The 19111-nt window shown below is 36.9% G+C and overlaps 1 protein-coding gene across 3 annotated transcripts in view; it reads left to right on the forward strand.

Annotated features, from left to right (window-relative positions):
• Positions 1-18835, forward strand: part of LOC124723239 (isocitrate dehydrogenase [NAD] subunit gamma, mitochondrial) — a 123089-nt gene extending 104254 nt beyond the window's left edge. For 2 of the 3 annotated variants that reach the window (XR_007006552.1, XM_047248436.1), the window contains one exon: positions 5943-6322. Coding sequence is in view for 2 of the 3 variants with exons in the window: in XM_047248436.1 (XP_047104392.1) it covers position 5943 (1 nt within the window). In the remaining variant the exon portion in view is untranslated. Of the gene's footprint in view, positions 1-5942; positions 6323-6438; positions 6475-16157 lie in introns of those variants that run through there. The other variant, XM_047248435.1, reaches the window with a different exon arrangement.
• The last annotated feature ends 276 nt before the right edge of the window (positions 18836-19111 follow it).

The following is a 19111-nucleotide window of genomic DNA, read 5'->3' on the forward strand; positions in this document are numbered from 1 at the left end:
TCACCACCACCTCATCCATGTACATTTTCAGGTGTTGTGACAGGCCCGCTGAAGACTGAATTTTGTTCGATTATATTGTTGGTGTTTAAATTCTCTTTTGTCTTAGTTCTAGGAAGGTTTGTGTTTTAGCCAGGTTGTTTTATATTGGAAAAATTACACTTTTTAGTATGTTTTTCTGTATTGAGGGCAGATACATTAGTCCACAATCTTATTTCATTTCCCTATAAATGAAATAAATTTGGTATACAGTGTATGTATTAAACATGTTTGTAGATAATTGTAGGAATGGAGTCCTCTTTTCTTCCCCTGCAGAAACAAGATTTTCTGTAGGCTGCTGTACCCAGATATGTGCTATAACCTGTGGCTCTACAATATTTATATTTCTTTCAATTGTATGGGTAACTGTAGGTTCCATATTTTGATGTCATCTAGATACATGGATGTGGCTGACTGGGTTTGGGGCACACCCAAAAACCACCAGCAACATGTCAGAATTTAAATGGTGGTTGGTGGTTGGGTTACTTTAATATTGTTTCTTATTTTGTCCCCATTCAGCATCAATTTTCTTATGTTTTGTTTGGTATAATAACCCAAACAAAACACTATCAACGAACATAACAACATGTAATTACCCCTTTGCCCCCACTCCAAAAAACAAAAAGACTTCTGAACTATTTAGCAGTCACATTGTCGCGTCATGGGCCAACATGCCAGCAGCAAAATTTCTAAATTTGACAGCATGTCAGCAGCTTGTATGTCACTTTCACTGCTTATTTTATCAAGCAGCTTCTCGTGTGGCCTGATGTGACTGAATGGATTCAGTTTCAGGCCTTTCTGCCATAGAAAAATCTGAGCTAGTCACTGGAAATTAATAGGCAACAGTTCTAACTAGATCAAATTGGTTGGATGTGTACCTTAATGATTAAAGTCAATTATGACAGTGATAGTGCAGCACAGAACCTGCAAGTTGGCCTCCACTTCAAGGAGAGCAGCCTAAAGCACTAAATGTACATGGGAGACTTAGAGAATAGTCAGTAGGTTACAAGCCGGTGTAGTGCCAGTGAAGACCTCTCGAGAAAGATGGGGCCTTATCAACGAAGACATTATTTGTGAATACAGTATCCTTGTTTATTAATAAATAAAATCATGTTCAAAACTTCAGGATGGGTGCAAATAATTCTGGTTGTAATTGATTATAGTTACTAAAGAATCATAGATTATTAGTAATACTATACATTCTAGATTTGGCAGGTTATATATCAGTCTTTACAAATTGTCTGTTAATTTAAATAATTCAAGGTCTAATTGTAGCAAAAATTTCTATGGTTATCTCATTAAAAGCAACCCTAAATAAGTGAGAGGGGGGAACTATCTTGGGGTAGGGAATGCTTGAGCCTAATGTGGGGTGGTGTGGCTTCGGATCTGTCAGTATGTGTGGTGGTTTAACAGTGTAACAAATTCACTCTTAAGCTATACTGAAAGTAAAGGGCAGCTAAAATTTGCAAGCTACAACCACAAAGAGAGCCCTATTTGATGAATAGAGTTAATTAAAATTACAGAAAAAGACTGTTACAAAAATGCAAGGATTATTTTAAAAATCCTCATCACTTCCAGTCTTCATCAAACAGTGGACAGACTTAAGTAGAAAAATTGTCCAAAAACTGGTTGACAATTCAGATAAAAACATAATGCTAAACAAAAGAAGATAAACAAGACTGAGCATACCAGAATGGTCCTAGTACTAAGTGTCATTCATGTTGAGGAATGCCACCATTGCAGTACTGTGTGTTGCACAGTAAGTGAAATCAAAACTCTTTGAAGAAAGAAATCGATATGCAGAGCAGTGGTCTGGTTAGTTGGGCTTCAGGTAAGGCTATTATAGAGCTATGAAGTGAACCAATGTGGTTCAGGCAGTGGTTTCATATTCATAAGTATGAGGACCTTCCAGGTAAAGAGTCCCTCCAGCTCGAGTAATGATCGATCTGTAATGAACTTGAAGACAAAGTCATAAGTACGTATCCTCAGAACAGGGAAGGAAGACAGTTTACATCCAGAAAGTGGAATTTGTAACAGTCATTCATAATCATCAAAAGTGGAGATAAACAGTAAAACAAATTCCTTATGCAAAGTAAAGCATTGTAAAGCTCTAAGAGACCAACTTAAAATTTCCCACATTGATTTTAATGTTCATTTACCACCAAACAACATTGATAAATAGGTAGATATTTAGAGAGAATCATTAATACTGGGATCTGAAGGCCCATTAACAAAGGTGTTACAGTATATTGATAAACCAAATAAATTCCCAAGAGTTAATCTGAAAGCTTTAATAAGTATGCTGTCCAGTTATCAAGATGCAATAACAATAATAAAACTTAATTATGAAAAGTAACTGCAAATTATATGTTTGTAATAAATATACATAAGAAATGTAAATGATTCTCATTCAAATGATCAGAAGACATGGAAACATATTAGGTCATCCAATTTATTCTTCTTTTTTCTTTTCACTTGGAAAACAGCTACACTACATGTTTAAGAAAGTAAAGGAGGTCATCCTCCACTAGTTTCTATACTTTTGCAGCATTCCAGCACCATCTATAATTGGCTGGGTCATTCAGTTCAAATTTGAGAGGAAGGCAAGGGCATACTACCCCTAGCAGGAGAGTAGTAAAGCACTGTGGTGTTTAAACCAACCTTCAGGGTGAGGGTAGCTTCACATAGAGCCCAATAATGATGTGTAGTTGATTCTTGTATGCTTTAAATAGTTACATTAAAATGACAGCATGATTTCTCTCTTCATGTTCATGACTATGAGCAGAACTCTCCAATTTGTGATGTCCACAGATTGAATGTGCAGATGAACCTTAAACCTCTCTCAAAAAGACATCAAGTAGTTTTAAATTCTGAAACTGTTTTAACAAGACTCCACTGGACAGTAAAATAATTGTGTACATTATTGTGGGTACACTCTCTCTCTCTCTCTCTCTCTCTCTCTCTCTCTCTCTCTCTCTCTCTCTGTCAAGCATAGAAAGTGGCATTTTCAATTTTTGCTGTATACTTTTATTAGGTCACAACTAAGTTTAGCTTTCTATACCATTCTCAAGTGATTTTGTGTACAAAATGTATTCTATTACCTCAATGAATAGAAATGTAAACTTATTTAAAATCCATTTACCTGCAGTAGAAAATTATGCCTTACATATTGAAATGACAGCGTCTTTAAATTTGTCTTTTGTAGTCCTGTTGGTTCACAAAAACTGTCTTGTTGGTTTGGCAGCTTGACATTTACAATGGTATTATGTTGATCAAAGAGTAAAGTTTAACATGGAATAAATAGAGTAATAATTTCATATACTATGACTCTCTCTCTCTCTCTCTCTCTCTGTGTGTGTGTGTGTGTGTGTGTGTGTGTGTGTATTTGAGGAAGGTTAAAAATACTAAATAACAAGATAGTATGGGAAATAAAATAAAGTGAAAATAAATAGTAAATGTTAAAATATATTCCAGTCGGCCATCTTGTCTTCTATTTCTTGCAATATATGCTCTCCAGTCTTCTTGACAATGGGTAATTTCGTTATGAATAAAATATTGTTCACAAGAGACCAATGTGTGTGTAATGTGCTGTAAGTGTGATGTAGTGCACCTGACTCTGTGAATTAATCCACATATCGACTGTCACAGTGCACTTCTTAGTAATTACTTCCATATTAAAACATGGCACTACACCACTTCATATTGTCAGCCTATTCACTGACATGGTTACTTGCAGTAGAGGCTTATTGCATTAAATTTGTAGTACTGATTTTTCCATAATGTGTAGTTACATCTGTTAATTGTTGGCCTACTCTTTGCAACTTTCACCAAAACAGGATTAAAAGGTCCCATCTCTAGCACACCCTGAAACACACATTGCAGCAGTACTATTTTCATTACTACAGGTATCTCAGAAGGACCTGTCAGTGGGATCTTGTTAAACAATTTTTTTCTTAAATGGAATTGTTCACAACTGGAAACATAACACTGTTGAACAGTTTATGCATGATAAGTTAACAGTAGACTTGGTGTTTTCATCTACAGTCAGTGTAAATTTATTCCAGACATCACGTTTTAGACTCTACCATTTCATCAGTGTTTACACATTGCTGTCAGTCTTAACTTGTTCCTGCACCTGCTACCAAACACTGCAGTTCTCTCTCTCTCTCTCTCTCTCTCTCGCTCACACACACACACACACACACACACACACACACACACACACACACACCACACACACCACATATGAAACCTGACTGGCAGTTTCTCAGTCGTGCTTTCTGCAATAATCCACTTATTTCAGGTGTTGATGTTTCTTATTGAAGTTTATGCAGATCTGCTTACTTTTTGTAAAATATACTAATTGCCTACTCTCGTGGTATTGCCATTTAGTGTAATGAAGCTTCACGGTACTTTGACGAAACTTAATTGTTTATATATTTCTCCCGTGATATTGCTGATGCTCTTGATTTCACAATAGTGTAAGCACAGTGATCTATTTTGACATTGGGCAATAACAATTACACAGTCCCAGGCAAAAAATGTCCTTTTTTTAAGTTTGAAAATGTTCTTGTAAGGGAAATGCATGACCTCAAATGCTCGTAATCACACAAAAATATGCTTAAAATATAAATGATTCATCCCAGAAACAGTAATATAAACTAGTATGCAAAACGGTGTGTTTTCCCATGAGACATATTAGAATGATCATCTGTTCAAGGTCTAAGAGAGGAGCTTTGGTAATGTGAAGAAACAGATACCAATGTAATAGGAGCAAAACCACACTGAATACAACAAACTATTGTCAGCCCATTGATGTCTATTTCCTTAGGCGATACAAGTTCTGCATGAGAAGGATTGTTGATATTGCAAAACCACAGTGAGAAAAACTGCAAGTTAAGTCACACAATCATCATTTCATCATCAGTCTTCACTGTGTTCTCTAGAATCAACCTTCCACACCAAAGTAAAAGCCTATGTTATAGTATGCATGGCAGAAGGCAGGTCATAACATTGACATACCAATATCATAATATCTAAAACACAGTTTGATTGGCATTTGATATTGGACTGCATGAATGCAGAAATGATGTTGAAGTGAAAAAGCATCTTCAGTCAGATGTCCCTATTGTTCTGACTGAAATCCCACACCTGCACTTTGAAGACAGTATAACTGTGCAGCACTATTAAGTCAGTGGGAAAGTTCATTCTTCAGATAGCATAATTATATTAAGCAGAGGGAAATATAACAGTAAATCACAACATTAAAATATATGTATTTTTTGTGCTATTATACTGGTATTTTGTTTCTTCCTCTTACCAAAGTTCCTGCCTAAAGCCCTTGAATAGGTGATCCTTCAAAAGTATTTCATGATAAGACATGCAGTTTTGCATGCAAATGGCTTATACTGCTGTTTTTGGGATGAGCAATTTATGTTCTAAACAAATTTTTGCATGGTTCTGAGTATTTGAGGTCATGCACTTCTATTGTTAGAAAGATGTTATCAAATTTTACCTTGTTTTGCATGAAAACAAGTGGTTACATTTTTTTTCTTCTCTTTTGCCAGTAGATTGCTTGTTCGTTGCTTTAACAATTATGGCTTGCATAGGGTGCTGGAATAAACCTAAAGCCCTTAATTCTGTAGCTCTTCTTAACTGCACTAACCTTAAATCAAAGGTAGATTGTGTGCCGAATTCAATAAGATTAAAATTGCATGCCATTAATGGAAAAGTACAAAGTTGGCTCATTTGTCACAGCAATGACCTAAGCTCAACATGGAGTTCAATCTTTCTGTGACGTATTATTGTAGTTGATAAATTTATTTTAAAATTTACAGATAGCTTTATCAGGCACATCTATTTTTCTTGTATTTTGATGTTAAAGGAATTATTTTTCTTTTTTTCAGATTTCGTGACCTGCTTTCTTTTAAATCTGTCTATGTAGTGTATTGTTGACCTCATCCAGAATTCTTCTGTAGTGAGGAGTTCTTAGTAAGCTTAATCTTGCTCTTATACTTGTGTGCTTGCTTTGATATTATTTTGCTGGTAAAAATGTTTAAGTGCAGTATCTGACTTGTAGTCCTGTTGAAGGAACATGTGGTATTATTCTAGTCATTATACTCAATATTTATTTCCAGATGTTATGTAATTATTTTTAAGAGTGGATGAAGTTTTCTCAAAGGACTGCTACATATTATTTGAGGAGTTCATGACTCCAAATTGTACAGAAATTTGTATTTGATGTACCACGTTCTTGTAGAAATTGAATAATAATGTATAATAAGTATTGTATTATTTTCACTTTGGTCCTTGTCCTCCAAATTACATGTATTTTGTGTACCATGTTCAGAAGTCATTTAGCACTTGTTCATTATATTTTGTCTTCCGTGTGTTTCTCTGCAGGATAAAACCAGGATCAATGAGGGTTTCTGCTTAGAGGTAAGCAAATGTTATATGTATTTATATATGTGTGTGTTGGGGAAAATTTGAATATCTGAATGTTTTTTTGTAATTATCAGTAGGAACTATTTCAATTTCATTAGTCACAAAAAATAGTGAAATATCAGTATCTAAACTAGTACAAGATTAAACACATTTGGATGAGGGAGACAAAGGGAAAGTCATTTAATAGTGTGATATTGTTACCATCTTAGGTGTCTTGAATAGCTATGCTTTAATACCCCTGTGGAGCCGGCTTGTGTGGCCGAGCGGTTCTAGGCGCTTCAGTCTGGAACCGTGTGACTGCTACGGTCGTAGGTTTGAATCCTGCCTTGGACATGGATTTGTTGATGTCCCTAGGTTAGTTAGGTTTAAGTAGTTCTAAGTTCTAGGGGACTGATGACCTCAGATGTTAAGTCATATAGTGCTCGGGGCCATTTGAACCATTATACCCTTGTCATCCTTTTGAGTGTTTGTAGGATCACTCTTCAGTTTCAACAGATGTTTTGCTTCATTTCTACTGTTGAATAATGGTATGTGAATACAACTGTATAGTTGAAGTGTATTTAAATAGTGTAAGAAGTGGAATGAAATTGAATATCAACTGAAGAACATATATTTTGTTTGCTACAAATACTTGAAAAATATTTGGAATCAGCCCCTTCACTTTTTGCAGACAGAGAGAAAGCCTATGATTATATCCATCATGCAGTTTGTGGAAGGCTTAAAATCAATTCCATACCATAATTAAAGCAATCCAGAACCTATATAAAAACTACAGCAAGAATAAAAATACAAAGAGTTACTCCCCCTCCTCCTCCTTCATTAAGAGGACACCAGTCTCTTACTAGGGTAGTCAGGTGGTGGGTCTGCCACTTTGTTTCCTGACCTACTTGATCTTTCTGTTGGGGTTTTCTCCCTTAGCCAAAAAGTCCAGTTGAGATGTAAGTCAACAACTGGATGCCAAGAACTCAAATTTCACTCTCTCCCATCTGCTACACTCCTAATGAGAGAGTGCTTTACCCAGGGGCTATATGGTTTTCACCTTCATGGATGTGGGAATAGGATTTGCTAGCAGAGCTACGAAGCAATCACAGAGCCATTGCCCAAAGTTTTAGTGTCATAGGAATGGAAAGTAGCAAGAATTATAACTGTATACAAGGAAGGAGATAAAAAAAGAATGCTGAAATTACAGGGCACTATCCATTTTAAGTGCTGCTTGTAAAGCTTATTCCTCTATCATTAAAAGGAAACTCTAGCCAATAGCAGAAACATATTTACGAGAGGGCAATGTGTCTTTTGTAAAGGCAGGTCCTGTGTAGATGCAACATTTGTTTCAAAACAGTTGTTAGAAAAGAGGAGAATTCAACAAACCAGTATTTATGCTCTTCCTAGACTGATAAGACCTTTCATATGGTAGGTAGGATGACATGGGAAATATTCGCTGACAACAAGGTACCGCCAAATTTGTTGAATTCCATTAAATCATTATAACACCAAAATTAGTATAAATGAAGAGTTATTGACTGTAAACCAGGAACTAAAACAAGGGTGTCATCTCTCACCAATCCTTTTCTATGTATACAGAGTGATTAACAGGTATCTGCGCACTCATTATGGGTGTAATGTATGCATCAAAATTAGAGTAAAATCTTAAATAAAGATTTGTCTGAAATTGCTTTATTACTGAGATATTCAGTAGAATAGGGATCACAAGTGCAACACAAATGACACAAAATTAATTCTTCTCTGAAAGCAATGACAAGAAGGGACCAAAATGATTTCTGTGTAGATGAAGACAGTGACGTGCTTGACATCTTGCTATTCTCAGAATCTTGCAGACGCCATTCATCTCGTTCTGCACTGTTGCCAGCCATTTTCAATTCACTGCTGTAGTTGTGCTACGTTCTTGTCTACAACACCATAAAAAAGTTCCCTGAGATGGACACAAAGGTACAAGTCCAGGGGGTCTAAGATCTGGAGATCTGGCAGGCCAGACAGCTGGTCCTCCATGACATATCCACTTATTGGATAAGAAACCTGATGTGCTCTCTTGGCTCCCAACTGAAATCTCCAGGGACACCATCGTGCATAAACCATGATGTTGGTTTGTGCAGTAAATGGGACATCATGAAGCAAGCCACCTAATTCATTTTCCAAAAACTGTCAATACACTCTGCCAGTCGGTCACTGTAAAATAACATGCGGTGTGCGTAACTGATTGTTTACTATGCCAAACCAAAGGTTCACTGCAAAATGCTGTCTTGCATAAAGATTCTCATCCACCCACATGTGCATGTTATGAGTGTTCACAGTACCCACATGGATAGAGAGACTGTCATCCATAAACAGTACCCAATGACTGAACAGTGGATCAGCAGCATTGTGCTCATGTAACCACTGATCGAAATTCTGACATTTGGGTAGCCTGCAGGTCTTAGTTCCTATACCTTCCACAGGTGAGATGGATGAAATTGCTGTCTGCGAAGCAAATGCCATACAGTTGATTGAGGAACCCCTACAGTGCCACCTTTACAGCACGTACTTATGACCAGATCTTCATCTACCATTTCCAGGCTGTTCTCAACACCCACTTCATCCAGTTGAGACCAACTTAACTGTGGCACACCACACGTGCCATATTCCCATAAATGCCTGTCCACAGCTGTGAAAGTCCTATGGTTTGGTACTCTTCTGTTTGGAAACATTTACATATGCCATCATCTTGTTGTTTGTGCATTGCCTTGTGCTGCACTATTATGGAGGTGCATATCTGCATATCACCTTTTAAGTATGCCATCATACTGTACACAATGTCCGCCCCTGTAGCTGAGTGGTCAGTGTGACAGATTGTCAATCCTAAGGGCCCAGGTTTGATTGCCAGCTGGGTCGGAGATTTTCTCCACTCAGGGACTGGGTGTTGTGTTGTGGTCCTAATCATCATCATTTCATCCCCATCGATGCGCAAGTCGCCGCAGCGGCGTCAAATCGAAAGACTTGCACCCAGCAAACGGTCTACCTGACAGGAGGCCCTAGTCACACGACATTTACTGTACACAATGATGATTAGTCTGTGATCTAGTGACATAGTGACAGAATGAATTTACGTAGTACACTGGGCGCCACTACACCGAAGTGAAGTAAACAAAGGCATTTGTGTCAGAATCAACTGAGCAGTGTAGAGGGGTGTACAAAGCAACGTCAGTAGATACGCAGGTGAATATGACATGCCAAAAGCCTTTACTGGCCCATCGTGTAATGCCTACCTCAAATGATGTTATGCATAACAACTCGGAAATAAAGCCATTTCAGATGAACTTTATTTAACATTTTACTTTTGTTTTGATGCATACATTACACCCATGAAGTGTGTACAGCTACTTTTGAATTTCCCTGTATATATCAACAAGTTTCTAGAAGAATGGTATTCTGCGTACTCCAAGGAGATGGACCTGGGAAGGAAGAAATTTACTGGCACTATTTTGTTTTTTTTAGATGACCAACTTCTCCTAGCACAGTGAAAGATCTTTACAAGAAAATGTATTTAAATTGAATAACATTTTACAAAATTATCACACAGTTATATCTGTAAATGAAACTAAAGTAATGGCAATCGAAGGGAAACATGCAAGAAGAGCAAAAATAGTGATAAACAACAAAATAATAGCACAGGTAAATTCAGTTACATATCTAAGTACGGGGATGTCATTGTACAAAACTAATTCAGATGTGGTTCAAAATATACAGAAATAAATATAAAAAATAAAATATAAATGGTTTTATTTATAAGATGGTACTTTGTTAGGAAAATGGGGTATGGGAGAGCCAATGAAGAGATTGAGACGAGTTTTGTTCAGTTCTGTTACTTTCAGAATGGGCCAGCTGTCACTCCATGAAAACAGGGAGAGGAACGAAAAAAACTTACAGCTTCTAAGATGTTACAGTATGAATGCAGCCCATTACCAACATTTTATAAAATATATGCATGCTGAGAGAGAATTGGAAAAATGGAAGAATGTGGAAATCCCAATAAATGATAGTACTATATATTCACTACAGTTTGCAGATGACCAGCTAATTTTGGCACAAGTTGGAGAAGGAATTGAATATATAACTACAAAATTAATAGAAGAGTGTAAAACATTGGCCTTTAGGTCAACATGAATAAGACAAAATATCTGGGAACAAGACAAACAAAGAGAGATTTGACCCTGGAAGAAGGAATGGGGATGATTACATGTACTGAAGAGTACAAATATCTAGGAATAAAAATCACACAAGATGGTAAACAAGATAGAAATTAATTCCCCGTTGGAACGTCAAATGGTAGGTGATTTGGTCCTCAGATCTAAAAGAAGACAAAAGAAAAAATCATCAAAACAGGTATTAGAATCATAATGACGTACGGATTGGAAGTATGGACTGTTTAATCCCAAGTAATGAAAAGATTGACAGCAACTGAGATGGACTTTTCAAGAATGACTGCAGAATATTCAGGTGGGAAAGAGTCATAAATGAAGTTATCAGAAGGCAAATTTATGTCAGAAGTGCAGCTCTCCTATGGTATAGACATACAACAAGGATGTCAGTGGAAAGATTGACTTGAGGGTTCACAGAATGGGAACCACCAGGAAAGAAGAAAAGAGAGAGTACTGACCACATTGATACAAGGAATTCAGGCATTAATTAGAAGAAGAGATATTGAAGGAAATTTATGGAAAAATAGGCACAAATGAAGAACAAATATTCAGTTAGGTGTACAGTCTCTCCTCCTGACAAAGTCATTCTCTACTGTGCATTTCTCACAGTGTTCCGTTAAATTAACTTTACTGAGAAAGATGTGTCCTCTGTACTTTTGCTAATGTGACCAAGGGAATAGTGCCCTGTCTAATTTCTCAGTGTTCTGTTACTTAGTTACATCTGACACATAAACGGTACAAAGCAGTACAGAAATGTGAAGGATTCAATTTTTTAAAATATTTGTTGACATATTCACATCTTTACTACCTTATCATGCCTATCAATTTGTGGATTGCATCTTCCACTATTGTTATCAAGGCAAAAACTGGGAAATGATTGGAATAATGTGGGAAAAGTTTGCTTGTTGGGAATTCAGTAGTGAAATGTGGCAAGGTAAATGACTCAATGCTGATTAAACCTCTTTCTTTTGTAAGTTGCTGTTGTTAAGTCACCAGTTTTTCAGTTATCTCTGTACCCACAATTATTGTTGTCCATGCGTGCAAAAGATGTACAAAAATCTGTGTTTACATATTCTCTCTCTCTCTCTCTCTCTCTCTCTCTCTCTCTCTCTCTCTCTCTCTCTCTCTCACGCACACACACTAATGAGAAAGGTTCTTATATATTTATAAATATTTCAGAGAAATTGGCTGAGCTATGATGACCCACAATCCATCACCACAGTGACGACAAAGGCCTTCATGTATGTATAGGCTGAAAAAGGCGCGCACACACACTAATGAGAAAGGTTCTTATATATTTATAAATATTTCATAGAAATTGGCTGAGCTATGATGACCCACAATCCATCACCACAGTGACGACAAAGGCATTGCAATCTCACAGTAAAGTTGCCACAACTCCAGAGAGCTGGAGCAGAAGCGTAATCGAGCCTGGTGGTCTAGCAGTAAAGCAAGTGCTTGAAAACCAAAAAGTTCACAGGTTTCAATTCAGGTTGGACCACAGAATTTTATTTTCATTTTTCACCCTAGCAATCACTTCTCAGTGATGTGGAGATTTGCCAGAAACGAAACTTGTTTTGGATTCCACTTTAAATTGTAGCTAGCCTTTTCCCGGTTGGATAACTGGCAAGGGAGATGCAAGTCGCTGAAGTGACGTCCGCATGAAAGACTTGTATTTGGACATTAAGCCACATGGAATTATTATTACCAAAATCTGTATGTACATTCATTCATTCTCCTTCTATACATGTTGTAATTTAAACTCTCCACTGCCTTTTTCAGCCTATACATACATGAAGGCTAATCTCAGGAATAACTGTAAGGATTTTGATGAAATTTTTCACTAATAGATACATTAAGTCATGAGAAAGGTTCATGTATATAATTTCTAAATATTTCTTTCCAATTGGTTGAACTACAATGAATTCCAGTCCCCCTGCCACATTTTTCTGTCTTTATGTAAAGGCTAATGTCAGTAATGACTGTAGGGATTTTGATATTTGCAGTGGACTGGCTCTGTAGTCTGCAAGCTCTCAGGAGGCACAAATGTTATATGTACTATATTTAATTGGCTTTTGGAGCGACATCATGTAGCAATATTGGGGGCTGCAAGTTACCGCACTACCTACAGTGGCAGGAGCAGTATCCAGTGATGATTTCCAGCAAACGGCTGGCTCTTACTGCCAGCAAACAGAGAGTAGCCACAAAGGTGCAGTGCCTTTGATGAACAGTTTGTGTTGTTAGCGGGATGCGATTGGGCAGTCTGATGACACCTTTAGATGTTGCAGTACGCCGTCAAGTGGCATGTGCTGCTTAAATCATTTAATTTTTTGAAAGTGATGATATTGTCACCCGATGTTGTACTCTGACCTTTTTATCATAACCATGCAGTGCTCAGTGTACAAAATTACCTACATGCCACACATGTTGACCAGCTGTAGATATTTATGCTACCTGTGCAAAACTGGGTTGGGTCACTAGGCTTCTTATCATTATACATTTTCAACACTTTATCCTTGACACATACGCACTACTTTGGAGATTTCTTTCATCTTAAGGGTCAGTTAATAATGATTTCATGTGAAAGAATTGTCATCAAAAAAGATTGCTTACCAGATAAGCAACCGTTTTAATGTATAGAAACTGCATAAATTTATAAATATAATTACGTGGAATACTTAGAACTTTGTTATTCAGTAATCCTTTGTGTAAGATTGGGCATTTCAAATGTGTTCAGTTACAGTTGTGTAATTGAAATGAAAAAGCATGTGAAGCCTATGGCTTTTGGGTTGTTATTGAGTAAATCTATTGTTGCAGTTAGATGTTAAGAAACAAGGTTTGATGTTATGAAAAAGATTAAAGTTAGGGTGGTTTAAATTTATAAAATATTTAAGTTATAGCAATTAATCCTTACAAAATAACTTACAATTATGGCATAAAGTGATAGTAAAGAAATTAGATTATTTGCATTATCATTATAGACAATACTGTGCATACATTAGTGTTTTTGTTTATGTACTTCAAGTGAAAAAGTATAGCATTCACAAATCTTAGGATTTTGAACATCTCTTACAGTGTAACCCATTTTTCTATTTTTGGAAAGACAGCAAATAAGTAGAAGCAGATTGCTTCGCAGCATAAGCACAATCTTCTACAGTTCAACACACAGGAGGAAAGAGGTCTGATGAATACAGGCAAGAATTATGTACCTAATGAGCCATAGCTATCCCTTCCAGGGAAGCACCTACCATTTTGCAAGTCTTGGGCTGTAGCAGCTGTGTCAGTTACAAACAAGTGTGGAGCGTGTTTTCAAGTTTTTGGATAAGTGTAAATGTCTTTGAACTGATGATTGAATAGCTTTCATTCTTTCGGTTTAGTCAGCCAGTCAAAATGTATTCTATTATTTTATGCTTCTGTAAAGTTAACTACACACATCAAAAAAAGTTTTGCATCACATTGGTTCTGAGAGTTCTGGAACCTGTACAGATAATTGGAATAGAGGTCAACATAATCATCATTTCCGCCCTTTTTATTGCACATGAAAACCCCACATTGCATGTTGTACCACCATACAGTGAGACCTCCAGAGGTGGTGGTCCAGATTTCTGTACACACTGGTACCTTTAATACCCAGTAGCACGACCTCTTGCATTGATGCATGCCTGTATTTGTTGTGGCATACTATCCACAAGTTCATCAAGGCACTGTTGGTCCAGATTGTCCCACTCCTCAACAGCGATTAGGTGTAGATCCCTCATAGTGGTTGGTGGGTCACATTGTCCATAAACAGCCCTTTCCAATCTATCCCAGGCATGTTCAATAGGGTTCATGTCTGGAGAACATGCTGGCCACTCTAGTCGAGTGATGTCGTTATCCGGAAGGAAGTCATTCACAAGATGTGCATGATGTGCGAATTGTCATCCATGAAAACGAATGCCTCACCAATATGCTGCCAATATGGTTGTACTATCGGTCGAAGGATGGAATTCACGTTTCGTAGAGCCGTTACGGCGCCTTCCATGAACACCAGTGGGGTACGTCAGCCCCACATAATGCCACCACAAAACAGCAGGGAACCTCCACCTTGCTGCACTCACTGGACAGTGTGTCTAAGGTGTTCAGCCTGACTGGGTTGCTTCCAAACACTTCTCCGACGATTGTCTGATTGAAGCCATATGTGACACTCATCGTTGAAGGGTACAGGATGCCAATCCTGAGCAGTCCATTCGGCGTGTTGTTGGGCCCATCTGTACCATGCTGCATGGTGTCGTGGTTGCAAAGATGTACATCACCATGGACGTCAGGAGTGAAGTTGTGCATCATGCAGCCTATTGCGCACAGTTCGAGTTAATAACATGACATCCTGTGGCTGCACGAAAAGCATTATTCAACATGGTGGCGTTGCTGTCGGGGTTCCTCCGAGCCATAATCCGTAGATAGCGGTCATCCGCTGCTGTAGTAGCCCTTGGGCGGACAGAGTGGGGCATGTCATCGACAGTTCCTGTCTCTCTGTATCTCCTCCATGTCCGAACAACATAGCTTTGGTTCACTCCAAGAGGCCTGAACACTTTCCTGGTTGAGAGCCCTTCCTGGCACAAAGTAACAGTGTGGATACGATTAAACTGTGGTATTGACTGTCTAGGCATGGTTGAACTACAGACAACATGAGCCATGTACCTCCTTCCTGGTGGAATGACTGGAACTGATTGGCTGTTGGACCCCCTCCGTGTAATATGCGCTGCTCATGCATGGTTGTTTACATCTTTGGGTGGGTTTAGTGGCATCTCTGAACAGTCAAAGGGACTGTGTCTGTGATACAATATCCACAGTCAATGTCTATCTTCAGGAGTTCTTGGAACTGTAGAGATGCAAAACTTTTTTTGATGTGTGTATTTCCTTATTTATACTATATTTTATCAGAAGATACAGTTTTACTTTCAGTTGTGCAGATTATTATTTGGTACTGCAAGGAAAAGACTAACATTTACCTCATAAAAACGTAATGTACTTCACAAAGGTAGGGCACTGCACATGCTAAGACATTAAAGAGATGATGATGATCTGACCTTCATTTGTTAGGAATTGGCCTGATTATAGTGCTATTTTTCTTTACATTTATTCAGGTGCCAATACTTTATTCTGTATGCATCTTCTGTGGGATCTGCTATCTTTATTATCTCAGTGGACTTAATCATGTGCAATTACTGTTAAATAATTTGAGGAGTTAAAATAATATGGTTACCTGACATTGTCATAACAACTCAGTGCTTCAATTATTCATTACCATTTTTATACTCAGTGTAATAATTTATAATGTAGTAGAATTAGGTGGTAGTTAATGAAAGTAGTAAACTGGAAAAGGCTTATGTAACAATCCAATTTCATCAATCAAGAGTCTCCTTCCCTCATACCCCATACGAAATCATATTTATTCTTCTGTGAGTGCTTTTGTTTATTTCTAGAATTTATACATATTTATTTCAGGTTCCTCAATACACAACCAAGATGATAACCTGGATGTTGACTTTGCAGTATTATTATTCTTTATGTCCTATTAACAGGTATAAATCTGTGATGAAATTGTTTTTAAAAATTTGAAATTAATATTATGTTTGGATTCATTTAAATTGTTGAATGCAGATACACAATATAAACCGTGGGTGGCTAAGAGCACCCAGTTTTTGAAATGGGAACAAGATTAGCGCAGTCTGAAAACTGACATTTCATTTCCTGTATCACATCAGCTAATTTTCTGTCAAAATGAATATTTCTCCTAGTGGAGGGAACCTCAGCAGCAAAAGAATTAAGCAGACTGCAAATGTAAGCAAAGGTAAACTAAGTCAAATGTCTTGTTCTTATTTCAATGACAGGTACTCATTTTTTAATCATAAAGTAATATTTAATTTACTGTGATGTTCTGTTTGTGATACACTTGCACAGGTTATAATTAGTAATATATGAGTTTCTGAGGGCATGACATCTTGTCCCCAACTGGTGTAACATTGACGTGCTGATGGTGGTTCTGTTCTTACCAAAAAGGTATTTTAATTTCCTTCATACACCATTGGAGCACTTGCATACAGGCCACTGAGTTGTCATTTTGCACAGTTAAAGAGTCTTCTATTTGAAAAATAATTGCACAGAAGTTAATTTAGTTCTTCAGAGGAACAACAGAAATTGCCTCTAATGCTGCAATTCTAATTGTTATCCCATATACACCAGGCAGGTATACATAGAAGTTAATGGTAGTTTTGAATCATAGATAACATTACAAAATAATTGGTCTTAAATTTTATTCAGATCGTTTACTTTGTAATTAAAATTGGTTATCATTTTGGAAAATGTGTAATGTTGAACACAGCAGATGGTCAGATTGTGGACTCTCTTACAAAATGAATAAAATATATTCCATGCACAGCAAATGATGACATGAATAAATAATGTAACTTAATTGGTACATTCACATTAATGGGAAAAGGAGTATTCGTAGAAACTACCATGAGTAGAGTAATAACTTTTGTATTTCGTCACTAAATCAGAAGAACTGCTTATCAACATAGTATTCCAGCTGTGTTACTTAGATTCGTACTCACAGTTCACTGGTATTCATTTTTAAGGACATTATTGGACCATTTATTCAGTGATCATATGCCATACATTATTCATTGTTGTGATGTGAAGGTTTGTCGTGCTAAGAAGTGGACTTGAACTTTGGTAAACTGCAGTTAACTGTTACTCAATTTGAGTAAGATGCCGAGAACGGGCTGCAGAAATTGTATCATTTCAATTTTTACAACTCTACTGAGGTAGCACTTGAATTTTAGGGTACCTGAATTTTAGGAGCTGGAATTTTTGATAACATTCTACTACAGTCCTCATTATTCAGCCTTCTGTTTATTGGATATGGTGCATTGAAACACATTATTAGTATCTACTGAATGTGCAGCCATCATTGTGTTCAAAGCTGTAATTCACAAAGACAGTGTCCCTTCTCAGCATGTTTGTCATGATCTTTGACAAACTGGCTTTGTGTGTCAAATTGTGAACAAATATACAAAATATATTTTATTTATTCCATTTGCTACCAGTAGTAAAACAAATAAATAAGAAAACTTCATCAGTACAGCCAGTACTTAAAATAACAACCACACCTCAGGAAAGATGTAGAGGTGCTGGGAATGCCATCCTTTCGTCTCATTATATCAAAACTAAATTGCTGTGTACTGTTTTATTGAATATCAAAGTTAGTTTCTCCACACTATAAAGGTATGTTTCTTTGTATTATGTCATTTCAACCATGTGGAATATGATCACTTAGCAAGTGGCCTACACATTTATCCCAATTGTAAGTACTGATGTCATGGTGACTTCTGGATCAGTCAAATGAAGTCCTCCATCAACAAAATATGCCCTCTCTTTGTCATTTTACACTTTTTTCTTATATATATATTCTTCTGCCTGCCTTCCAGAATACTCACCTGTTTCTTGATACATTTATTTGTGTAACACAATGGATGTTGGCACTGAAGTCCTGCTGAATCTCAAGTCCTGTGTGTCACTTATTACTTATAGTGTCAATGCTAATGACTTTCCTCTTCTATGTGGGAAGTGGAAGTTCAGAGTACATTCATTGTAATATATTGTCACAGAGGTGCTAAAAACATAAGATAGTTGGCAGCTACCTCTGCATTTACATGTATTCATGTGTAGTTGTCTCCTAATGGTTGTCACAGTGGAGGGTAAATGAGGCTGTATATCTTCAAAAACAGTTTGTGTTTTCCATTGCTGAAGTAGGACTGCAAGAGTAAACAGAAAATATGTCTCTCTTGGTAACTGAATTATGCACATTTACCCAAACTTGCCACTATCTAGAAATAAAATTGGTCAAATAATAAAGAAATAAAGTTATTGATGCAAAATACCTAAATATTACCACATTTTTATTAAAAGAGTCTATGCAGTGCGTTTGTTGGTAAAGTGTTGATTGTGGGATATGAGAATTGTAGCAACTGGAATAGGAAGGAATATAGTAGGTTACTGTGTTAAAATATGTATGTTCTCTTATTTGTATTCTCCATAGAACTGCATCAATTAAGTATTTATATAAAAATGTGAGATGTATTGTATAGAGTTTCCAATTGCCAAATAAATTTTTTAACAAAGACTTTTGTAGTTATTTGCCTGTCTTTTACCATGAAGCTGAATTTACAATAAGTTGACATAAAGTTATACAAGATTGTTGTGAATGATTCATTTCAGTATTATAGAACTCCAAAGCCATCGACTGAATTTGCTCATTCAGATTTTAAGAAAAAAGAAAAAGAGACCCTCAGTACCTTCATTACCATGTTTGCCTTCATGTCTGCAAGAAAGCAACAATAGCTCTATTTCAGGGGCTGTGGTCGAAAAAGGATAATCTAAGGCTGCTTAGGTGGAAC

The sequence above is a fragment of the Schistocerca piceifrons genome, chromosome X (genome assembly GCF_021461385.2).
Source record: "Schistocerca piceifrons isolate TAMUIC-IGC-003096 chromosome X, iqSchPice1.1, whole genome shotgun sequence".
In the NCBI taxonomy this organism is placed as follows: Eukaryota; Metazoa; Arthropoda; class Insecta; order Orthoptera; family Acrididae; genus Schistocerca; species Schistocerca piceifrons.